General features: G+C 63.1%; 2 protein-coding genes across 6 annotated transcripts in view; one reads left to right on the forward strand and one right to left on the reverse strand.

Annotated features, from left to right (window-relative positions):
* ARHGAP44 (Rho GTPase activating protein 44) lies at positions 1-20,115 on the forward strand. Of its 4 annotated transcripts, none has more exons than XM_074554828.1 (21): positions 1-288; positions 7,973-8,012; positions 8,342-8,446; positions 8,564-8,640; positions 8,722-8,833; positions 9,252-9,328; positions 9,994-10,111; positions 10,696-10,764; positions 10,839-10,920; positions 11,226-11,353; positions 11,564-11,675; positions 12,147-12,228; positions 12,542-12,622; positions 12,705-12,818; positions 13,272-13,363; positions 13,585-13,765; positions 14,642-14,659; positions 14,960-15,181; positions 17,331-17,398; positions 17,492-17,779; positions 19,202-20,115. In XM_074554828.1, the coding sequence occupies exons 1-21, from the start codon at positions 14-16 to the stop codon at positions 19,351-19,353; spliced, it is 2,493 nt and encodes an 830-aa protein (XP_074410929.1). In that variant the 5' UTR covers positions 1-13; the 3' UTR covers positions 19,354-20,115. The 4 variants fall into 4 exon arrangements, with proteins under 4 accessions (XP_074410929.1, XP_074410928.1, XP_074410927.1 ...); XM_074554826.1 differs by lacking the exon at positions 1-288 and adding an exon at positions 478-740; XM_074554827.1 differs by lacking the exons at positions 1-288; positions 14,642-14,659 and adding an exon at positions 477-740.
* The window catches only part of USP43 (ubiquitin specific peptidase 43), an 11,997-nt gene continuing 7,501 nt past the window's right edge, over positions 19,443-23,938 (reverse strand). Inside the window, exons 8-15 of one of the 2 annotated variants that reach the window (XM_074554824.1) lie at positions 23,646-23,757; positions 23,390-23,493; positions 23,009-23,086; positions 22,805-22,934; positions 22,308-22,681; positions 21,920-22,060; positions 21,529-21,639; positions 19,443-21,457 (exon numbers count right to left, since the gene is read on the reverse strand). In XM_074554824.1, the coding sequence (XP_074410925.1) occupies positions 20,791-21,457; positions 21,529-21,639; positions 21,920-22,060; positions 22,308-22,681; positions 22,805-22,934; positions 23,009-23,086; positions 23,390-23,493; positions 23,646-23,757 (1,717 nt within the window). In that variant the 3' untranslated portion in view covers positions 19,443-20,790. The remainder of the gene's footprint in view (positions 21,458-21,528; positions 21,640-21,919; positions 22,061-22,307; positions 22,682-22,804; positions 22,935-23,008; positions 23,087-23,389; positions 23,494-23,645; positions 23,758-23,938) is intronic. The other variant, XM_074554825.1, reaches the window with a different exon arrangement.

The raw sequence follows: 23,938 nt of genomic DNA on the forward strand, positions 1-23,938 counted from the left end.
GCTGTCCGAGGAGATGCCCGGAGATGCCGGGGGCTGCAAGGGCCGCGGGAGTTCGGGCAGCTGCCCGGGGATGCCAGGACATGCCGGGGGCTGCAAGGGCTGCGGGAGCTCGGGAGCTGCCCCAGGACATGCCGGGGGATGCCGGGGATGCGGGGCCGTGCCGAGGGACACCGAGGTGATGTCGGGCGGATGCGGGGGATGCTGGAGCGGCGCTGGGGCCGCGTCACGGGACCCGGGGGGATGCCAGGTGACGCTGGGCGTGCCAGGGGGATGCCGGGGCCACGCCAGGTGAGGCCGAGGCCATGTCGGGGGAGGCTGAGGGATGCCGGGGGGATGCGGGGCCACGCCCAGGGATGCCGGGGGGAAGTCGGGGGGTGCCGTGGGGGATGCCCGTCTCCGGGCTCGCTCCGAGACCCTCCCCCGGCCCGGAGAGCCCGGCGGGGCGGGCGGCCCCGGACTACATTTCCCATGTCCGCCGCGGCCGGGGGCGGTGCGGGGCGGCGCGGGGGGCGCGGAGCGCAGGCGAAGGCGTGGAGAGGCGCAGGGGCGGCGGGGCCCGCTCGGCCCGGCTCGGCTCGGCTCGGCCCGACCCGGCTCGGCGCCGGGCGGGGATGCGGGAGGGGCGGCCCGCTGCCCCCGGCCCCGCTGCCCGCCCGCACCGCCCGCACCGCCCGCACCGCCGCCACCATGAAGAAGCAATTCAACCGCATGCGCCAGCTCGCCAACCAGACCGTGGGCAGGTGGGGACGGGACGGGACGGGACGGGACGGGACGGGACGGGACGGGACGGGACGGGACGGGATGGGATGGGATGGGATGGGATGGGATGGGATGGGATGGGATGGGATGGGATGGGAGGGGATGGGATGGGATCCATGGAATGGGATGGGATGGGATGGGATGGGGTGGGATGGGGACGGACCCAGCCCTGCCCACAGCCCCATCCCGCGCCCTGGCTGCTCCCGCCCACCCCGCCACACCCGCACCTGCCCGTTCCCAGCTCCCTGCCCGCTCCGTGCCGGCCCCACCGCCCCGATCCCATGTGTCCTGCCTGCCCCAGTGCCCTGATTCTGCCCCCTCCCCGGGTCCTGCCTGCCCCACTAACCCGATTCTGCCCCCTCGCTGCCTGCCCCACTGTTCCTACTCCCTGTCTGCTCTCCGGCAGCCTCACTGCCCTCATCCCACACTCATCCCACTCCCTGCCTGCCCCTCCTCCCTTCCTGCCCCAGTGCCCTGATGCTGTACCTGTGCCACTGCCGCACTGCCTGCCCCACTGCTCCTGCTCTGTGCCTGGGTCCTGCTTGCCCCACTGGCCCCAATCCCACTCCCTGCCTGCTCCCTGCCTGCCCCACAGCCTTCCTGCTCCCGGTGTGCCCCTTGCCCTGCTCCCTGTCTGACACCCTCTGTCCTCACCGTGCCCCACTCCCTGCCCTGGCCCTGCTCCCTGCCCCTCTGCCTGTCCCTCTGCCTATCCCTCTGTCTGTTCTCTGCCTGCCCCACTGCCCCCGTACCCACCCCTTACATCCTTCTTGCCCATTCCCTGCCAGTTAACCCCTGCCTGCCCGCCTACACCTGCCCTGCCCCACTCCGTGTCCCCTTTACCCACTGCTCCCTGCCTGTCCCCCTGTCCTGCCATCCCATCTGTCCCAGGGCTGTGGAGACACAGCTCCGATGCTGTGGGGTGCCCCACTGCCCTGCCCCCCAGCACCCCAGGATGGCCCTGCTGGCTGAGGGGCTGGGGGCACTCTGGGGCTCTGGAGCCGGAGCCGTGCCCCCGGGAATGCCCCCGGGAATGCCCACGGGAATGCCCACGTGAATGCCGTGTGTGCCATGCATGGCCAGGCCTGGGTTTGACAGTGGCTGTTGTGTAATTCCTGGAGATTTTGTACCGGAGGGCGGGGAGGCGGGAAGAGGATTTATTTATTTCCCTTCCCGTGGCGGCACTGGGGCACTGGCACAGCTGGACCGGTGGCTCCGCAGCCCCGTGGCATTGCCAGGGCTCCTGCTGGCACCGCCCGTGCCCCCCGTGTGCCCCACGGCATCGCCAGGGCTCCTGCTGGCACCCCCCGTGTCCCCGTGTGCCCCCGACACCGGCGGCGCTGCCCCGCGGCCCTGAGCGGCCACGACCCAGCTGGCAGCGGCTGCGGGAGCGCCGGGAGGCGCGGGAATGTGGGCAGGTACAGCAGTGCCGGGCAGGGAGCACGGGGCAGGTGCGGGAGTGCCGGGCAGGTACAGCAGTGCAGGCAGGTGCGGGAGTGAGGGCAGGGAGCGCAGCTCGGGACCTCCAGGGTCTGAAGGGAGTGCGGGCATGGGAGTGGTGTGGGAGCACCGTGCAGGTGCAGTGTGGGAATGTACAGTGGGAATGTGGAGCGGGAATGTGGCACTGGAAATGTGGCACAGGGATTGTAGCATAGGGAACAGGGCCCAGGGAATGTGGCACAAGGAGCGTGGCACCGGGAAGGTGGCACAGGGAATGTGGCACAGGGAACGTGGCACTGGGAATGGGGCACAGGGAACATGGCACTGGAGCGTGGCACAGGGAATGTGGCACAGAGAGTGTGGCACAGGGAGCGTGGCACTGGGAAGGTGGCACAGAGAATGTGGCACAGGGAACGTGGCACTGGAGCATGGCACAGGGAGTGTGGCACAGGGAGTGTGGCACAGGGAATGTGGCACAGGGAACGTGGCACTGGGAACGTGGCACTGGGAATGTGGCACTGGGATCGTGCGGTGGGACCGTGGTGCGGGAGCACCGGGAGCCCGGCAGTGCCTCCGGTGGCGAGCGCCAGGGGGAGGCTGTTCCAGGACTCGGCTGCTCCATGTCCCGGCTCCACTTGGATACTGGGAGCCAGCACGGAGCCCTTGTTCCCACTGGGGAGAGCAGCAGCTCCACAGGAGCTGGAGGGAGAAACTGGAGCCTCTGCTGGGCCCTGAGCATGGCATTTATTTTACTGTATTTTGTTTTGTATTTATTTATTTAATTTACTTTGGGTTTGGGTGGGGTTTTTGTCATTTCACTTGACAGAAAGAACTGGGGATGCTCAGCCCAGCCCAGACCTGGTACCCAGCCTTGGGAAGAATTCCTGTACCAGTCTGAGAGGCAGGGATATTTATCTCCGTGAGGTGGAAAAAGGAGGAGCCAAAGAGTGGCTGTAGATCATTCTGAGGATGTTTCCTGCAAAGTGCTTTTACCTCTATTTGTGTTTGTCCGTCCCATCGGGACAGTGGCACCAGGATGTCACCTCAGTCACTCCAGCAGCCCTGGGAATTTCCCAGGATGTGCTCCGTGGGGATTTTTTCCCATGGGGATTAAATCGAGCACCTGCAGGGTGGCACTTTGGGCTCCCCAGCGGCACCGAGGGGATGCAGCTCACCGGGAATGGTGGCGGAAGCTCGGAGGGGTTGGGTTTTTCCTCCTCGACTTTTCTGAGCATTTCACGCTGTGTCCCCCATCCCGGGGGCAGTGGTGGCCTTTGGGGCTGGATGTCACCTCGCTGGCTTGCAGGGAGATGCTCCTCCAAGCCCCAGGACGGCCGCGCCTCCAGACAAAGCCTTTAAACACCGCGGGTTTGTTCCTGGTACTGCAGGAATGCCCGGCAAGAAGGAAGGACATTTTCTGCTTGCACGGAATAAGGGCAGAGGGAATAAAAGCACCGCCTGGGATTTTCCCAGCGGGGTTTGCGGGAAGGAACAGCACCCTGTAAATAGCCGGGCTCCCCATCTGCACCTCGGGGTGCCCATGACTGCTGCCAGCAGAACCCCCGGGGCTTTCGGCTCCGGAGCCGGCGGATCCCGGCAGCCCCGGGGATATTTTTATCCTCCTCGCAAAGAGACAGCGCTGGCAGCCTGGAATATTCATGGAGCAAGCGGGCTGAGGGTTCTGTCCCTGCTCCAGCTGCCTCGGGGCTCTGCGCCCTGCAGGGGCTCCTCCATGGCTGCTAAATCGGGATGGAAGCGAGCTGGGGATGCGGCCCCGGGGAGGGAAGCGCCGGGAGCAGAGGGCCCCGAGCATCCCGTGCCAAAGCGATGCCAGCACCGAGCCGGCCGCGGGAAGGCAGCGGGAAATGAGGAGCGGAGGCTTTTCTGCCTTCCAGACTCTGTCTCCCATTTTGCTTTGCTTCCCTCTCTTTGCCCAGCTGTGGGCAGGATGGAGGGAAGTGGCTGCAGCCATCCCTGCCTGCTCCTGCTGCTGCTGCAGCCTGGCAGAGCCAGCCCTGGCCCCGGGTGGGCAGCGCTCCCCAGGCTGTGCCCCCGGGCTTTGATCACTGGCTGTGCCCCCGGGCTGTGTCCCCAGGCTGTGTCCCCGGGCTGTGATCACCGGGCTGTGTCCCCGGGCTGTGCCCCCGGGCTGTGATCACCAGGCTGTGATCCCCCCACTGTGTCCCCAGGCTGTCGCACCGTGTCACCCGCGCCCGAGAAGCGCCGGCCGGGCCGTGTCCCCACGTCGCGCTGGGTGTTGCAGTAGGAGCCGTTTCCCGGGGGAGCTGAGCAGCGATTTGAGGATATCAATATTTGATGTTTTGCTTCTTGCCTGCTGAAAAGACACTGGGAAAAACCCGCGGCTCCGCCGGGGCTCGGTGGGTGCTGGGTTGAGCCGGGATCTGTGTCCCCAGGGAAGCAGTGGCCACGCGAGCTCAGGTGGCGGCAGAAGGTGGGGACAGCGCGGCCTTGGGGCAGATCCAGCCTGGATGAGGAGCCCGGTGCTTCCAGGGCTGGGGCTGACACCAAGGGAGGGCTCCCTCCTCGCTCTGGCAAACGCAGAGGATGCCCAGTGCCTTCCCCAGGGGCTGGGGATGAACCTCACCGTCCAGCCTCCCCTCTGGGCTCTGGGGACTCCAGCGCCTGGAATGTTCTTGTATGAGGGGATGGAGCTGGGCCTGTCCCTGTATCCATGTGGGACAGGAGGGGATGGAGCCGGGCCTGTCCCTGTGTTCATGTAGGACAGGAGGGGATGGAGCCGGGCCTGTCCCTGTGTCCCTGTGGGATGTGGTTCAGGAGGGGATGGAGCCGGAGCTGTCCCTGTGTCCGTGTGGGACAGGAGGGGATGGAGCCGGGGCTGTCCCTGTGTCCGTGTGGGACAGGAGGGGATGGAGCCGGGCCTGTCCCTGTGTCCATGTGGGATATGGGACACACCCAGCCCCGGGAACCGGCACGGCACAGCCTCGGCTGGGTGTTTGTGCCTCCTCTCCACCGGTGGAGCTATTTTTAGGCTAGAGCAAGGAGAAATCAGGGAATCAGCACTGGTAATTAAATAGTGATTAAATATTTCTGGGCAGGCTGCAGCAAGGGTCGAAGGGGTTTTTGGGCAGGAGATGGAGGTGAGGAGCTTTGTGGGGCACCATGGACATGCTCTGACAATGGAGATGGTTCATCCCTGCCCCTGCTGCAGATTCATCCCTGCTGTCCCCACACCAGGGGTGATGCTTTCCCTTTCAGGGATTAATTGCCATGAAATCCTTGGAGTTCTGCAGGCTCAGGGTCAAATCCAAGGCCAGCAGCTCCCTGTTGTGGGTGGCTGAGGCACCAGAGGGGGACAGTGGCAGGGGACAGTGCTGGGTGGTCCAGCCAGGAGAGTTGGCTGGCACCAGGAGATGCTCCAGGGAAGCAGCGGCTCTGCTGCACCTCCCCAGGCCAAGGCTTTGGAAACTCATGTATTTATTTGGGAATCAACAGAATTTGCTTGATTGGGGTTGATTTCTGCTGGCAGAAGTGAACTTGTGCAGCAGCAAAGCCCAAGCATGCCATGGCTGTGTCCCCTCTCGCTGGCTTTGGCTCCCCATGGTCACTGTCCCTTTCCCCAGCTGCCTGCAGGGACAGGGCTCAGGGTTGTGCTGGGAAAAACGGCTCGGGTGGAGGGGGAGGAGCAGGATTTTATTTGCCAAAAGGAAAGACGAAAAGTTGGGAGTTGGGGATGCTGGCTGTGGCCCCAAGGGGTGCTCCTTCAGGATGATTGTAACTCATATGGAATGAAGTTTTGGGGAATTAGGGACCAGACAGAAACTGGCGGGTCCCTGCCCTCTCTCTTGGGAGGCAGAGGGACCATCACCCATCCTTAAATTGGATTGATTGGAGCCTCATTACTTTTCCCAATCCATAAAACGCTGCAGCCTGCCTGTTCCCCCTCTTCAAAGCCCAGTTCCTCCCTGGCAGGGAGCAGGGCTGTCTGTGCTGGGCTGGCACAGGGGATGCTCTCCACGGGTGTTTCTCACACTGAGGATGTCCTTTAAAACACATCAAGGCCAGGTTTTTGTTATTCTCTTTGAAATGTTGTTTTCTGCTGCCCAAACACCCCTCAGGGCATAGCCTGGGCTGGGATGTGGCTGCTGGGAGAGAGAGTTGCCCGTGGGACCTGGGATGTGCAAATCCCACCCACCTCCTGCCTGGGAGAGTAGAAAACAGGAAAAAATCCCTTCTTCTGCTCAAGTGAGGAAGTGATTCCTGGGGAGTGAGCAGCAGGGACGTGCCAGCGGTGCCTCACTCCCTGCCACCTCCCACTCCTTCAGGAGGCTAAAAATATCCCGAGCTGGGACGGACGTGTGGCTGTGCCTGTGGATATTTGCTGCTTTTTTCCCTGTTTGTGCTAATTCTGTGTCACTTCCAATCCTGTCTAAATGAGAGTGAAGGTGATTCCCAGAGGAGGAGGAGAAGCTGCTCATCTCTTGCTCCCAGGTGGGCAGTGCTCCTTAGAGAGGATCTAATCTGTTCATTTCAACAATAATCTTTAAAATTAACATAAACAGGATTCAATTTAATTTAATGTATTTTTAAACCGCCTTAAATCAGGTGCTGGGTCATCTTTCATGGCCAAGGCAGATTTAATGCAGTTGATTTGGGCAGCCCTGGCACAGGTGCCCAGAGCAGCTGTGGCTGCCCCTGGATCCCTGCAGTGCCCAAGGCCAGGCTGGACACAGGGGCTGGAGCAGCCCGGGACAGTGGAAGGTGTCCCTGGGACAGTGGAAGGTGTTCCTGCCATGGCAGGGGTGGCACTGGATGGGCTTTGAGGTCCCTTCAACCCAAACCACTCTATGATTCTGTGATTTACACTTTTTGCAAGGCTTTGGCTGAGATGGACTTGTGTGTGAGCCTCTCCCATGTTATGCTCACTGTCTGACCCTTTCTCTGTGTTTGTTCCTTATTTCCAGTGCTCCAACACTTCCCTCCCTGTCTCCAAGCTGAGAATCCAGCTCAGAGGGCAGGAAGGGCCCAGGCTCAGGAAATGAAGGTGTTGTTTGCAGGATGGCAGCACCAAACTCTCTCTGTCCCCTGAGGAACCTTTAGGGATCGATTGGCTGAGTGACAGCTCTGCCCCAGCTCAAACTGACAGAGCTCGTTTTTCCAAGTGAAAGGATGCACTGAAGTTGTTAAAAACCCTGGGAAAAAGAACAAATGATCTGGATGTGATGGTTTAACTGAGCCTGAGCAGCCGTGGTGCAGGGCCCCGGGCTCTGGTTGCTGCAGGTGCAGGGGCCAAGGACAGTGGGTTTGTGTCTCCTGCATCCCGGCGCTGCTCCCTCGAGAAGGCAGCAGCTCTGGAGTGGTAAATCCGTCTGCAGTGAGCAGCAAAGGCTCTGGCGGGGCCCGGGCAGCAGCTGCTGCCTCCCATCCCGTGGCTGCCCCCGTGCGAGGAGGCTCAGCCGTGCGGGGAACGCGGGGAGCCGCAGCCACAGTGCCTCTCTGGGAGCACTGCCCGCTTCCTTCTGGGAATCTGCATCCCTGCTTTCCTGGCAATAGCGGGAAAACAAGGCAGAGATGGGCGGCAGGCCCTGGAGTGGTGTGGCGCCTGGCAGTGACTGTGGAGATGCTCCATCAGTTCCTTCCTTAGGGGATGAGGCATGGCTGGTGGGAGCAGAGAGTCTTGAATCCCCCCTGCATCCCAGAGGAAAAGCACATCCGGGGCTCCGTGGTGTGCAGGGGGTGCTGCTGTGTGTCCCACACCCTTCACCAATGGCTCCTGTCCTCTCTTGTCCTGCAGAGCCGAGAAGACCGAGGTGTTGAGCGAGGATCTGCTGCAGGTGAGGCTCCCTCAGAGTCATCCCGGGGTGTCCATGGGAGCCTGGGCACCTCTCGGGGTGCTGCACTCATCAGCAGCTCCCTGGTGGTGCCACACCATCCCAGCCACTCCAGGGGTGGGATCTCAGGTGGTGGAATCTCAGGTGATGGGATCCTGGGGTGATGGGATCCTGGGGTGATTAGATCCTGGGGTTATGGGTTCCCTGGTAATGGGTGATGGGATACTCCAGTGATGGGATCCTGGATGATGGAATCCCTGGAGGATGATGATCCCCGGTGATGGGATCCCTGGTGATGGGATCCCCAGTGATGGGCTCTGTCACTCCCACAGGTGGAGAAGCGGCTGGAGCTGGTGAAGCAGGTGTCCCACAGCACCCACAAGAAGCTGACGGCCTGTCTGCAGGGCCAGCAGGGCCTGGACGCCGACAAGCGCTCGGTGAGGGCAGCAGGATCCAGGGATTTAGGGATCTTGGGGATTTGGGGATTCAGGGGGATCTGGGGATCCAGAGGGACTTAGGGATCTAGTGGGAACACAGCCCGTCTGTCTCTGCAGAAGAAGCTGCCGCTGACGACGCTGGCGCAGTGTCTGATGGAGGGATCGGCCGTGCTGGGGGATGACTCCCTGCTGGGGTAAGGAGAGCTGGGGCTGCAATGGGTCTGCACTGCCCTGGGATGTGCTGGGAATGTCCCCAGCCGTGCCTGTCCCTGCAGGAAGATGCTGCGGCTGTGCGGGGAGGCCGAGGACAAGCTGGCACAGGAGCTGATCCACTTTGAGCTGCAGGTGGAGCGGGATGTCATCGAGCCACTCTTTGTGCTGGCTGAGGTGAGCTGTGGGTTCTGGAGTGCCCTTCGTGCTGACTGAGGTGAGCCTGGGGTGCCCTTTGTGTTGGCTGAGGTGAGTCTGGGCTCCCTGGGGTGTCCTTTGTCCTGGCTGAGGTGAGCTGTGGGTCCACAGGGTGCCCTGCCATGCCCAGAGCCCTTCCTGCCCTCCCCAGCCCCACAGGAGGTTTGAGTGCCCCACGGCTGCTCCCCTGGGCCTCTGGAGCTGGGGCTGGGCTGGGCTCATTCCAGGTGGCACACACAGAGGAATCAGCTGGCCTTGTCCCTGAGGGTGTCACGTCCTCAGGGATGTCACCCTGGGAGCTGCATCCTCGCCCACCCAGCCCAAAGCCCCGGGGTGTGACCGTCCCTGGACATCTCTCCAGGGCTGTCCCCTCCTCCTGTTCCCTGTGCTGCCACAGGTGGAAATTCCAAATATCCAAAAGCAGAGGAAGCACTTGGCCAAGCTCGTGCTGGACATGGACTCCTCCAGGACGAGGTAAGAAGTGCCTCCAAGGGTTTTATGAGAAATAAACATTGCCAAGGCATGGGTGGCTCCAGGAGAGCAGCTCCTGAGCCCTGGCACCGCAGCTCCCTTGGGACAGGGAGTCCTGGCTGTGCCTGGGACTTGAGCCCAGCTCTGCAAGGAGCCACCATTTCTGCTCCTGCCTGCAGAACACATGGATTCCTTTTCCTTGCCTGTTCTCTGCAGCAGAAGTGTATTTTTTTTTCTGGCAGAAAGGGTTATTTTGTACTTTTTTCCTTGTCTTGGTGAGTTCTGATGCAGAGCTGGGTGCTCCTGTCCCTGCAGTGACACCAAGAGGAGTAGGGATGACTCAGAATTGTCCCATGGCACCCCTGAGTCGTCCAAACCCCCACTCCAGAGCGTCCTGGGAGAGATCTGAGAGCTGTCCACAGTCCCCAGCATCATGCCCAGGCTCTCCCATGCCCTTCCCCTCTCTTCCCACCTGGATGTGGCTCTTTATCCTGCTGAAGGGAATTCCCTCCCTGCTGTGTGCAGTGCTGTGGGGCTGGGATTGGGAGTGGGGCTCAGTCCCAGCTGGACTGGGATTGTCTCCGTGCTGCTCAGCCCTGGGGACCGCGATGACCCTGCAGGGCTGTGGGATGTGGTCACGGCCCCAACTGTCGCTGTCCCTCCCACAGGTGGCAGCAGTCGGTGAAGTCCTCGGGTCTGGCCAGCAACCTGCAGCCCTCGGGGGCCAAAGCCGACGCTCTCAGGGAGGAGATGGAGGAGGCGGCCAACAGAGTGGAGATCTGCAGGGTAGGGGGCTGCCCCTGGCCGAGGGGTCTGTGGGCTCCCAGACCCTGGGGAAGGCTCTCCTCTCACTCTGGTCTGCATCTTCCTTCCCCTGCCTGTGCTGGCCCTCGTCTGGGCTCCAAACACAGCTCAGGGATTGGGGGTGATGCTCCCCAGCCAGGCAGGACATCCCCACTGCTCCATCCCCATCCTCCACATCCCAGAGCTGGAGGGGCTCCCACTCCCTGGCAGAGCTCAGGACTGGGTTCATCCAACCTTGGCAGAGGTGTTTCTCCACCTTCTCTGTGCTGGGTCATTGATTTCTGCCATTTTCAAGCACTAAGAGGGACTTTCACCCCCTTCCCTGGGAAAACAAGGAGTCCAATCTCCCCTCGTTGTGCACTCTGGGGGGAGCTGGGCCCTGCTCAGGCTGCAGTGGGGGAGCTGAGCTCCCCTGAGCTCCCCTGACACACCAGCCTTAACCCTGTGCCACCCTGGCTCCCACTGGACCGAGCTTCTCCCTGCTGGTGGCTGGGGAAGGGCCCTGCTGGTGGCACCAGGGCAGCAGGGCAGGGACAGTGACAGTGACATAACCTCTGCCCCCGCAGGACCAGCTCTCAGCTGACATGTACAATTTTGTGGCCAAAGAAGTCGACTATGCAAACTATTTTCAAACTGTAAGTGCCACCGCCCCAGGCTGTCCCTGTCCCTGCCCCAGCAGTGCAGTGACCCTGGTGCTGTGTCCCCACAGCTAATCGAGGTGCAGGCCGAGTACCACCGCAAGTCCCTGGCACTCCTGCAGAACTTCCTGCCACAGATCAAAGCCCAGCAGGGTGAGTGCCCACAGATCTGTCCCTGCCTGTGGCACCGAGGGGCTGTGAGTGTACAGGGACAGCTGAACACCCTCCTTTTGCTTGTCCTGCCTGCATCACACCTGCCCCAGAGCTGGGAGGGGATCCTATCCCCTTCCCCGTCCCCTTCCCCATCCCCATCCCATCCCATCCCATCCCATCCCATCCCCATCCCCATCCCCATCCCCATCCCCATCCCATCCCATCCCACCCCAAGGACCTTTTGGGGAGGGGCTGCTGGATCTGGCACCACCCTCCCTTTCCTCTGCCCCCTCTGCCCGTCACAGAGGCGTGGGTGGAGAAGCCCTCCTTTGGGAAGCCCCTGGAGGAGCACCTGGCTGTCAGCGGGAGGGAGATCGCCTTCCCCGTGGAGGCCTGTGTCACCATGCTGCTGGAATGTGGCATGCAGGAGGAGGTGGGTGCTGCTGGGATGGGGATGCAGGAGGAGGTGGGCACTGCTGGGATGGGGGATGCAGGAGGAGGTGGGCACTGCTGGGATGGGGATGCAGGAGGAGGTGGGTCCCTGCTAGGGTTGGGCATGCAGGAGGAGGTGGGTCCCATGTCCAACCCTTGCTGGGCACAATGGACGGGATCACAGGTGTCCCCAACCCTCTCCTCTGGCCAGGGTCTCTTCCGAGTGGCTCCCTCAGCCTCCAAGCTGAAGAAGCTCAAGGCTGCCCTGGACTGCTGCGTGGTGGACGTGCAGGAGTACTCAGCTGACCCCCATGCCATCGCAGGTGGGGCTCTGGGGCTCCTCAGGGTGGGGGGACCCCTCCAGGCACCTCCCAAGGGCACCCAGAGGGGGATCGGTGGCACCAAGTCCAGCTGGAGACCAGGAACCAGTGGTGCTGTCCAGGGGTTGATGCTGGCTCTGATTTTGTTCAATTAATTTTGCCATTAATTAATGGCCTGGCTAATGGGCCAGGGTGTCCCCTCAGTGAGCAGGCAGGTGACACAAACTGGGAGAGTGGCTGCCATGCAGAGGAAAGGTGCTCAGTGTGGCTGCAGGGTGGCAAGGTGGGCACTGGTTTGGGGGTGCCACAGGCTGCTCCAAGTTGGGGACACCAGTGGGTGCTCAGGAGATGCTCAGGAGGTGGTGGAGGGAAGGCTGGGGGGATGTGGGTCCAAATGCCCGGGAGGAAAACCACTTGGTGCCCAACAGCCAGTGCCACCTCCAGTGCCAATGCTGTGTCCCCTGTGTGCCACAGGAGCCCTCAAGTCCTACCTGCGGGAGCTGCCCGAGCCCCTGATGACATTCGAGCTGTACGAGGAGTGGATCCAGGCCTCCAAGTGAGTCTGGGCTGTCCCTCCATTCCTCAGTGGCATGGGCAGGGACAGTCTGGGTCCCCAGGGATGCTCTGGGCTTTTCCTGGCATGGTCACAGCATTTGAGATCTTTCCTCTGGGCTCTGAGAGCCATGGAGTGCTGAGAGGAAATCCAAAGGGATTCCTTCTCCTTGGGACAGGTTTTGGGACTTTATTTACTTCCATAATGTTGGTGGCAGCCTGGGGGTCTCACAGAGTCACCAGGGGTGGGGCTGGCAGGGTCCTCAGCCCCAGGGCAGGGTGGGAATGGGGGATAACGCCCTGTCCCCTCCCTGCAGCATCCCAGAGCAGGAGAAACGGCTGCAGGCTCTCTGGAACGCCTGCGAGAAGCTGCCCAAAGCCAACTACAACAACATCAGGTGAGCCTGGGCTGGAAGGACACGGGGAGGGGACACAGGGGGTGGGGCCCATGCACTGACCCCTTTGGGATCTGCTCTCCAGGTACGTGATTAAATTCCTGGCCAAGCTGACCGAATACCAGGATATCAACAAAATGACCCCGAGCAATGTGGCCATCGTGCTGGGACCCAACCTGCTGTGGCCACAGGCCGAGGGGTGAGTGCTGGGGGAGGGATAGGGGCAAGTCCTGCTGAGAATCCTCCTGGGAAAACTGCTGGGGGAGGTCTGAGGGGCAGATCCTGCTGGGAATCCTGCTGAGAACCCTGCTGGGAAATCTGCTGGGAATACTGCTGGGAATCATGCTGAGAACCCTGCTGGGAAATCTGCTGGGAAAACTACTGGGGGAGGGCTGAGGGGCAGATCCTGCTGGGAATACTGCCAGGAGAACTGCTGGGAAAACTGCTGGGGATCCCACTGGGTGAGGGCTGAGGGGCAGATCCCGCTGGGAATCCTGTTGGGAAAACTGCTGGGGATCCTGCTGGGAGCCTTGCTGGGAATCCCACTGGGAACACTGCTGGGAATCCTGCTGGGAACAGTGCTGGGAACACTGCTGGGCCCCTGCTGGTGCCCTGCTGGCCTGGGGGGTTGCTGAGCTGCCGTCCCCTGCAGGAACATGACGGAGATGATGACGACGTTGTCGCTGCAGATCGTGGGCATCATCGAGCCGCTCATCCAGCACGCAGACTGGTTCTTCCCGGGAGGTAGGGCATGCCCGAGGCCCCAGGCACAGCTGGCCCTCTTGGCACTCCTGGGGAGAGGCTCAGAGCCCCCAGGTTTGGTTTGCCAGCCCCTGCTGCTGCTGGAGCTCAGGAAGGGCTCTGGCCAGGCTCAGCACGGCACCGAGCCCATCCCTGCAGTGGCAACACCCCCAGTCCCTCCCCTCCCTAAGCACTCCCCTCCCACCATCCTCTGTGCCCCCCAGAGATCGAGTTCAACGTGACGGGGAACTACGGCAGCCCCCTGCACGTGAACCACAACGCCAACTACAGCTCCATGCCCTCACCCGACATGGAGCACGGCGAGCGCCGGCAGCACGAGACAGCGCGGCGCCCACTCAGCGTGGCCACCGACAACATGATGCTGGAGTTCTGCAAGAAGGACGGGTAGGACCGACAGCAGGACACTGGAGTTCTGCAAGGATGGGTAGGACAGACAGCAGGACACTGGGGTTGCGTAGCATAGACAGCATGATGCTGGAGTTCTGCAAGAAGGACGGGTAGGACAGACAGAAGGACACTGGGGTTGGGTAGGATAGACAGAATGATGCTGGAGTTCTGCAAAGACGGGTAGGACAGACAGCAGGACACTGGGGTTCTTCAGGGAGGACGGGTAGGACAGACAGCAGGATGCTGGGGTTGTGCAAGGATGGGTAGGGACACTGGGGACAAGATGGGGCAGCTCTGACACCACCCCAGGGGCAGCAGGGGAGGATGCTTGGCGTCACCTTGGGGTAGGTGGCACTGAGCTGGTGGAGGTTGGGTGGTCCTAGGGTGCGGGGACCCCCTGATTTCCATGCCAGGCTCTTGGGGGGGCTCAGGTGAACCCAGGGCTCCATGCCTGCCTCCAGCCCACTGCAGATGGGAGTGGGGTGGCCAATGGGGTGACACTGGGGCTGTGCCATGGCAGAGACAGGTGTCCTGGTGTCCTCAAGGCCTGCAGCATTTGCTCCAGGGGAAAGCTGCCCATTCCCAGCCTGTGCATGTCCCCCCTCCATCACTCCATCACACCTCACAGGGACCTCAAAGAGTCGAGTGGGCTCCAGAAAACACCCCAAGACTCTGCCCATCCCAAAATGTCCCCATTTCCAGAGGGTATCCCAAGCTGTCCCACCACTGGCACAGCCTGGTCCCTGCTCAGCCCCCCTCTCTCACAGCCCCTCGGCCTCACAGACCCTTTGCCCGGCAGTGACCTCAGTCCCTGTGCACTCTGCAGTTTTAGAGGGTTTTCACATTAATAATCGTTTGTTTCTGCCCATGCAGCCTTAGGAAAATCCAAAGGTACCGTATCCTCTGCAGGCTGCTGGCAGGGTGCTGGCAGGGAGCTGGGAGGGTGCTGGGTGAGTGCTGGGTGGGTGCTGGGAGGGTGCTGATGGGTGCTGGTTCTCAGGGAAGGGAGAGGTTGCTGGGGGTGACACAAACCCATCCCATGCTGCCCCCCATGCCCCATTGCCCTGTAGCTTCATTCCCAGCAGTTTCCCGGTGGAAGAGGTGTTTTTAGGGACCCCAAAGGAGTGGCGGGGGTGTGTTGACCGTGCCCTCCCGCCGGGCGGGTGCTGACCCCCATGTCTGTGTCCCCAGCATGGGCGTCAGGGTGATGGACACGTCGTGGGTGGCTCGCCGCGGCACCTCCGTGGGGCGCAAGGCGAGCTCGGCGCCCCCGGCCACGCAGCCTCCGGCACCGCCTGCCGAGCTACCCCCCACGCCCCACTCGCCCATTCCCGAGCAGCCCCCGGAGATTTCAGCAGTGCCCTCCCCGCCTCCCACCAGCTTTGGCTTCCCCCCGGCAGCCGAGCGGACAAGGTAAGGACGCCTAAGGCAGCTCCTCCTGTCCCCGAGCCGGGCGCCGTGCCCACGAGTGAGGCCAGCAGGAAACAACCTCAGCAGGGGAGGGTGCTCTGCATCCCCGGAGAGGAACAGAGTCCTGGGAAAGGACAGGATGCTCAGCATCCCTGGAGAGGAGCAGGGTCCCAGGACAGGACAGGATGCTCAGCATCCCCGGGAGAGGAGCAGGGTCCCGTGGGCAGCAGGACAGGATGCTCAGCATCCCTGGAGAGAAGCAGAGTCCCAGGGGCAGCAGGGGAGGATGCTCAGCATCCCCACAGCCAACAACACAACCTCACCCTGCCATTCCCGTGAGAACTACACTGCCTTCAGGGATATTCCTGAGGGCCCCTTGCCCGGGTGTCACTGGGCTCTAGTGGAATTCGGGCTGGAGTTGCTGCAGGAAGATGCAGAGAAAGCCCTCGGGGAGCCCATCACTCTCTGAGACCTTCGTGTGCCCAGGGTCTGAGCCCGAGTTCAATCTGCACAGCCCACGTGGGAGAAAGCTCCTAAATCGCACTTTTCTGCCCCAAAAGGGAAGCCGAGCCGGGTCGGGGCGCTCACACCTGGGCAGGGGCAGCCCCGGGAGGGTCGTGCCGTGGGACGAGCGGGGGTACTCGGCACCACGAGGGCTCCTGCGCCGCTGCCCCGCTCCCACCAAGGCTTCTTTCTGCTCATTTATGAATTTCCCCTCGCTTTGGTGTCACTTCTGCCGGTTTTTATGGTGCTTCTGTACCTTTGCAGCAGGGCTGACCCCCCGAGCCCCCGGGTGCGCTGCCCGCCCTGGGCGCCGCCGCTGGGGCCGGGCTGTGGCTGCAGCCCCCCCGCGCCCGCCCCGCTCTGCTCCCTGCGCTGTCATCCGCTGTCCCCGTGGCCCTATGCCCCTCTGGCCCCGTGTCACTGTCCCCCGCTGTCCCCGTGTCATTGTGCCCCGCTGTCCCCCTGGCCCTGTCTCCCCCTGCCCCGGGGCAGCCGCCCGCCCGCCTCCGCCGCCGGACCCGGCCCCCCGAGGTAACCGTGGGGCTCTGGGGGGGCTGGGGGGGCTGGGGGTGTCACTGCCGCCCGGGGGTACCCTGGGTTCTGGTGGGGAGGGGACACAAGCGCCGGGGGCTGAGGAACCCGGGGGGCGGGAGGGGGACAGCGGGTGCGGAGTGCTGGGTGCGGGAAGGAGCTCATGGCTCTCCCTCTTCTTCTTCTTCTTCTTGTTCTTCCACTGTTTGTTTTCAATTTTCTGTTTTATTCGTATGGCTCATCTTTTGCGTTTTCCTTTTATTGATTTTTTGTTTTATTTTTGTTTTATTTTTTAATAATATTTTCATGATTTTTGAGTTTTCTTTACTTTGTTAATTTTCCCTCTTAACTTTATCATTTAATTCTCTTGTATTTTCTGGTTTTAATTTTATTTTCAATGTTTAATCTTTGTTTTCCATTGTTTTAATTCTACTTTTCATTTATTTTTATTTTATTTAATTTTTTAACTTTACTTTTACTTTTTATTCTTTGCCTTTATATGCTTGAAACCTTTCCTTTCCTTTCCTTTCCTTTCCTTTCCTTTCCTTTCCTTTCCTTTCCTTTCCTTTCCTTTCCTTTCCTTTCCTTTCCTTTCCTTTCCTTTCCTTTCCTTTCCTTTCCTTTCCTTTCCTTTCCTTTCCTTTCCTTTCCTTTCCTTTCCTTTCCTTTCCTTTCCTTTCCTTCCCTTCCCTTCCCTTCCCTTCCCTTCCCTTCCCTTCCCTTCCCTTCCCTTCCCTTCCCTTCCCTTCCCTTCCCTTCCCTTCCCTTTCCTTTCCTTCCCTTCCCTTCCCTTTCCTTTTCCCTTTCCCTTTCCCTTTCCCTTTCCCTTTCCCTTTCCCTTTCCCTTTCCCTTTCCCTTTCCCTTTCCCTTTCCCTTTCCCTTTCCCTTTCCCTTTCCCTTTCCCTTTTTCCTTATTTTGTGGGGATTTTTCCTTCTTCCTTTTTCTTCCATTTCTTTCCCCCCCCCCTTTTCTTTCCTCTTTCCTTTTTCCCATTTTGCGAGGTTTTTTTCTCTTTTTCTTTTTCCTCCCGTTTTCTGTCCATCTCTCTTTTGGCTGTTCTTTCCCCATTCTCTGTCTCTCCCCCGTGCCCGTTCCGTGCCCCGTGCCCGCCCCAGCACTTTCAGGCCCCCGGAGCTGTCCCCGGGGCCGCCCCCCGAGCAGAGCCCGCACTCGCTGCGCAAAGGTAGGACCGGACCGGACCGGGCCGGGGGGAGAGCCGGGGGTGCCCGCGGTGGCGCGGCCCTGACCCGCCGCTGTCGCTGTGTCTGTCCCGCAGGGGCCAAGAAGCTGGCGCCCATCCCGTCCCCGGCCAGCCTGTCCCCGACGCCCCCCAGCACCCCGTCCCCGTACGGCCCCCCCGGAGCCCCCCCGGGCGCGGGGCCGCCCCCGCTGCTGCCGTCCCCCGCCGCCGCCGCCGCCCCCCGCGCCCGGGCCGCCCCCAAGGCGCGGCCGCGCCCCGCGCTGCCCCCCCCGCCGCAGCCGCCCCCGGCCGCCCCCGCGCTCCCCCAGCCCCCGGAGCCGCCCCGCACGGACAGCGCGGCGCCCGGGGACGGCGCCATCACAGGTAACCCCGGGGGAGGGTCCCGGGAGGGGGGCAGAGACCCCCGGCACGGGGACAGTGGCCCTGAGGAGGCAGCAGTGTGCCCTGGAAGGTGGGCATGTCCCCTGGGAGGTGGCACCCTCCCCGCAGAGGTGGAACTGGAAAGGCAAAAATGTGCCCGGGAAGGTGGCGGTGTTCCCCAGGAAGGTGACAGTGTCTCTGGAAAGGCAGAACCGTCCCCAGGAAGATGCTGATGTCCCCAGGAAGGTGACAATGTCCCCAGAAAGGCAGAACTGTTCCCAGGAAGTTGGTGTTGTCCCCAGGAAGGTGACAATAGCCATGTACTCGGGAGGGTGGTGATGATGCCCCTGGAAAGGTGGAACTGTCCCCAAGACGGTGGTGATGAGCCCAGGGAGATGCCAAGGCATTGGGAAGCTGGCAGTGTGCCCTGGGAGGTGGCAGTGTCACCAGGAATGTGGCATCCCCGGAGCTGTGCTGCTGTCCCTACTGCTCTCCCTGGGCCCTGGTGGTGCCGTGTGCCCCCGGGGTCCCTGCGCTGCTGAGGGGACAGCCAGGGGCGTGCTTGGGAACTGCAGATGGCATTGGGGACTACAGAGGACAGGTGGGGGGGTCCCAGTGTCCTTTCCATGGGACCTGGCAGGAGTCAGGGCTCTGTCCCTGCGTGCCTGCCCTGCCTGTGAGGGGTGGGCAGGCACGAGTGGCAGAGAGGGAGTGGTCACTGTGTCCCCAGGGGCTGTGTCCTGCCTTTGGGTGGCACTGGCACCTGTGTGGCTCTGCCAACGCATTGCTGTGGGCCTGGCAGGGCACTCTGGCATGGATGCAGCCCTGACATCACACCTGGCATCACCCCTGGCTCCCCTGTGCAGCTCCCCTGTGCCATTGTGGGACAAGATCCCTGAGCCACATCCCTGAGAAATATCCCTGGGCAATATCCCTGAAAAATGTCCCTGGGCAATGTCCCTGAGAAATGTCCTTTGTGTAATGTCCCTGGGCAATGTCCCTGAGCAACATCTCTGAGAAATGTCCCTGAGCAACGTCCTTGAGCTGGGCAGGGGTGGCAGAGGTGCTTCTTCTGTCTGAGGGGGTTGCTCTGCTCTCAGCAAGGGACAGGGTGACACTGCCTGCTGTGGCTATGGTCACCCTGTCGCTTCACACGTGCAGCCTCACCCTGCGGGTCCCCTGGGAGAGGGGACAGAGGTGTCACCTGCGCTCGGTGGGACACGGGCAGTGTGTGGGGACAGCTGGTGTCACCTGCCCTCGGTGGGACAGGGCTTCAGGGGACACGGGCAGTGTGTGGGGACAGCTGGTGTCACTGCCCTTACTCGGGTGGGATCCACAGAGGAGAGGGCGGTGGTGCCACCCCCGGTGGTGCCAGTGACACGGTGCCAGCCCGGTGGGTGTCCCCATCTCTGTGCCCTCCCGCAGGTCTGCTCCGTTTTGAGGTCCCCTCCCTCCACGTGTCCCCGGATGCCGCCCTGTGCCGGGACCCGCCCGAGGCAGCTCAGAGACTCTCGGGGCCGAGCCTGACCCCGCGGCAGGAGGAGGAGGAGGAGGAATCGGAGAGCACAGCCCTATGACAGTGTCCCTGTCCCCAAGCTCATCCATGCGGCACCCAGGGGCAGCCCCGGCCACCGGCACCAAGGGCCACGGGGCCATTTTGGGTGGCAAAGCGCCCGGTTTGGGGGCGGCCGCCGTTCTTTAGTTCATTTTTGTTCGCCTTATCCAGACTTTGCCTTGGAACCGGGTGCCTGCCACCCTGCCCCGCAGCACCCACGACCCTGGGGCGGTGCCACCACGTCCCCCATGCCCCGAGGCGGGTGCCACTGGGTGCTGGCCAGGTGACAAGGAGCTCGCCGGCGCTTTGCAGTGGCATTTCCTTTCTTCGGCTTCTTCCCCCTCCGCTTGTTTGGGAGCAGGATGGGACCTGACCAGCAATAACCTGGGGATGCAGGATGTGCCCCCCCGGCTCTCGGGGTGCTGGCGGGGGAGGCGCACGTCCCTCGGCACCCGCTGTCCCCGGGGCTTGGTGGCTTTGGTCGTGCATGCACAGACAAATTAACCTTTATCCTTTCCAGAGAGAGAAGAGCTGTATATATATATCGGCAGAGATATATATATATATTCTATATTTGTATAGAGAGAGAGAAACTATAGAGAGATTTGTTTTATGTGGAGCCATTCCCGCCCGGCCGGGGCGAGAGGGAGGATGGAAATGGCAGCGCTTTGCCCCCGCCCCGCTCGCGCCGTGCCCCCCGCCCCAGGTGGGCACCGGGGGGCACCAGCATCCCAAAGCAATCAATAAATCCAATAAATCCGTGTGCCACTCGCTGAGAACCGCCCGGCGGCGCTGGCCCTTCCTTCCTGCCCCCGCCTTGGGAGAAGGACTGGGAGGTGGGAGAGCGTTTGGGGGATAAAATGGTGGTTTGGTGTTTTATAGGGAACTTTACGGGTCTGGTGCCATGGGATGGGGCAGGGTCCCCCTCCCCCAGAAACAGCCACCCCACATGGCAGGATGCAGCCAGGAGTAACCCCTGATCCCGGGCTGATCCCCACTGCAGGACCAGGACCAGCCCCAAGGGACTCGGAGTCCTTTTCCCCTGGGATGGACGCTGGGTTTGTTTCACGTGTCTTTAATAGAAACCGCCGGCGGTGGGGCAGAGCCCCGTACAAAAGCTGGCTGCAGGAATCGGGGATTGCATAGACCGAGGTGTGGGGGACCCCCCACCCTCAAATAGTCGCCTTTTAGAAAACAAAAAGCGTCTCTGAATAAAACTCTCCTGGTACAATAAATACTCTGGTGCTGCAGAGCTGGGGACCATGCACCCGCCTGCCCTGTTTGGGATGGCCCCGAGCTGGGAGATCCCCGGGTTCAGAGTCACCACTTTGGGATGAACCCGGGTCTGAAACCCCCAGCTAGGGATGGTCCTTGTTTGGAATGCTTCCGGATCGGGACCCGGGGTGCCCTGGGTCAGGCAGGACCCCCCATGTCAGGATTCCATTTGGGAGCCTCTGGGTCAGGGTAGCCTGGTTTGGTTTTCCCCCAGCTCAGAAGTCCCTGGGCTGGGAGCCCCCAGGTCGGGATGTCCCTGGTTTGGGATCCCTGCTTCAGACACCCTTGCGGTTTGGGATCCCTGGTTCAGGCACCCTTGTGGTGAGACACCCCTGTTGGGGAGCTCCCCGATCCGTCCAGGACCTGCTGTACAGCTGCTGGAGTGGTGCTCCCATCCATGGCTCAGAAGCTGGACTCGGGCACGGCCGAGGGCCGCAGGGGCCCGGGGGGCTGCCGGCCCCGCTGCAGGGTGGCCCCGGGGGGACCGCGGGACAGTGGCGGCCCCGCCGCGGTCCTGCCCAGCGAGGCGGATCTGCGCAGCGCCCCCTCGGCCCGGGGGGGCAGGCTGGCCGAGCTCCGCGACCGCCCCAGCGCCGAGGGGCCGGGGGGGCAGCGGCCCGGGGGCACACCCGCGTCCCTCCGCGGCCCCGCGGCCCCGGGGCTGCTGCCGGCTCCCGGCGGCGGCCGGCGCGGGGTCCCCTCGGCGCTGGCGGCCCGGCGGAGCCGGCGGGGGGCGCGGGGGGCGCCCGGCTCCCCCTGTCCCACGGGTCCGGCGGGGACGGTCCGGACGCTGAGGCTGCGACCGTGCAGCCCCTGCAGACCCCGCACCGAGGGCCGCGCCTCGAACCCGCCTGCGGGGAAAGCACGGTCAGGGCGGGCGGGGGGCGCGGCGGGCACCGGGGCCCGGCATCCTGAGTCTCACCGTTCTCCGGGGCGGCGACGGAGCCCGAGGGGTCGGGGTCGGTGCGGGGGTCGGCGCGGGGCTCGGAGGCGGCCAGGCGGAACACCCAATGCCCCGCGGCGGCGGCGGAGCCTGCGGGGAGCGGGGCGTGGGCCGGGGGCACCGACCGGGGGGACCCAGCGCGGGGAGCGGGGCGTGGGACAGGGTAGGACAGGATGGGCTGGGGGTGAGCTGGGGGATGGGACAGGGTGGGCTGAGGATGCTCACACGCGTAAGGATGGCGCAGCAGGTCTGTGTGCACACATGTGCAGGGGGCAGAGGCAGGCGTGTGCACACGGGTGTGGGTCACACGTGGGGCTGTGTGTGAGCACGCGGCAGTGCCAGGGTGTGGGAGCAGGGATCTGGGACTCACCCGTGCCGGAGCCGGCGGCGCGGCGGCGCTGGTAGAACAGGATGTAGGCGCTGCGGGTGCTCACCTCGGCCTCGCGCACCCACTCCACCCGGCTGTCGTCGTAGCTGTACCAGCGCCCGTCCAGGGCGTTGCAGCAGAACGCTGGGGGCGAGGGGGCACGGGGTGAGCGGTGACAGGGGCTCTGTCCCTGGATGCCCCCAGCCCCAGGGTGCAGAGCGGACCAGGAGCCCCGTGGTGCAGGGATACACCTAGGGAGTGATGGTGCTGGGGGACACATCCCGGTGCCATGGGGTGGCTGGAATGCCATCCTGAATGTCCCCTGCCCCCCGGTTCCCCTCTGCCCTGCCCCATGGCACCCCCACAGCATCCCCAGGCACCCCCATTATACCTCCTGTCCCAGTGTCCCAGCTCACCGGTGTAGTGGCCGCCCTGCATGCTGCCATGGTGGTTGCAGACGGCGTACAGGTCGTACAGGTGGTCTCGGGGGCAGCCCGGGGGCAGGCACAGGGTGGGCTGCCAGGGCACCCAGCGCCCCAGGAGCTGCCCCCCGGGCTGGCCCCGCTGTGCCACGTGCGGGGCCATGTCCAGGCCCCGCAGCGGGAACCTCACCAGCGTGGTGAGCTTGTGCCGCTGCTCGGCCACCTGCCGGAAGCGCTTCAGGTGGATGATGAGGATGTCGGGCAGTGTCCACAGGCTGAGCTTCACCGTGCCCTGCTGGGGCACCTTGCAGTGCGGGCAGCGCCAGGCATCGTCCGGGGCCAGCTGGGGACACCACGTCATGGCCACCTCCCTCCCTGTCACCCCCGGCAGCTCCACAGCCACCCCCAGCACTGCAGCCCCTGTGCCAGGGTGGGCAGGGCAAGGGCTTGCCAGAGGTGCCCGTACCTGCTCCTCCTTGGTGTAGAGCTGGAAGCATTCATCCAGGGTGCAGCTGTGCTGCTGCCCGTGCGCCTGCTGCTGCCGCCTCACGCTCTCTGCATCCTGCACCACCTCCTCCTGGATGCTCCCAAACAGCCTGGGGGGGCACGTCACCACTGAGGATGACTCCAATGCCAGGGTGTCCCCTCAGCCCGGGCACAGGGGACTTACCGCTCTTTGGTGCTCATGTCCCACTCCACCGTCAGCCTCACGTGGGGAGGGCCCCCGGCCCCGCACAGCTGCAGGGCCCTGAGGGGAGGACAGGGTGAGATGTCCCCAGAACCCCTGTCCCCATGGGGACACCTCCTTGCCAGCCCATGGTGGCAAGCAGGGACAGCCAGCACCTTCCACACTGGGAACACTGGGCTGGGGACCTAGTGCTGGGGCAGCAGAGTGACCACACTGTGGCCACCCAAGGTGTCACCACTGGGCACCTATGGTGACAACACAGCCATGCACAGGGACCCTGTGCTCACTCATGGTGATGCCACTAACCACCCCCAGGGGTTGAGGGGACATCCTGGGGACAGTCCTGTCCCTGCAGCCCCTTACCTGTCGATGGCAGGGTGGCAGAGAGGATGGGGATCCTGAGGGGACAGGTAGGTGCAGGGGGCCGAGCCCCCGGCCAGGCGGATCCGGAAAAGGGCTCCTGTGCCCTGTGAGGGGAGAGGGGGCTGTGGGGCCACCAGGGGACAGGGATCCCCTGCCCAGCAGCAGCACCTGGCCAAGCCAGGCCTTGGGACACGGGGCAAACACAGCCCCCGAATTTGGATGGCTTTGAGGGCACAGGGCTGTTCCCTGGGCTCACCTGTGGCCGGACCTCTCCCCGCAGGACCCCCCTCAACTGGGCCAGGATGTTCTGCTGCAGCTGCTCCCAGGAGACGCCGCGCTCCTCCCGCAGCACCAGTGGCGGCCCAAACCTGGGCACAGGCAGCAGGGACACGGGCTGGGTGTCACATGGGTGAGAAGGGGGCAGGACAGGATGGCAGGACAGGGTGGCAGGCAGGTGGCAGGGAGATGGCAGGCAGGGGGCAGGACAGGGTGGCAGGACAGTGTGGCAGGCAGGGGGCAGGATAGGGTGGCAGGACAGGGTAGCAGGCC

Source organism: Zonotrichia albicollis, chromosome 19, assembly GCF_047830755.1.
Source record: "Zonotrichia albicollis isolate bZonAlb1 chromosome 19, bZonAlb1.hap1, whole genome shotgun sequence".
NCBI classification, from domain to species: Eukaryota; Metazoa; Chordata; class Aves; order Passeriformes; family Passerellidae; genus Zonotrichia; species Zonotrichia albicollis.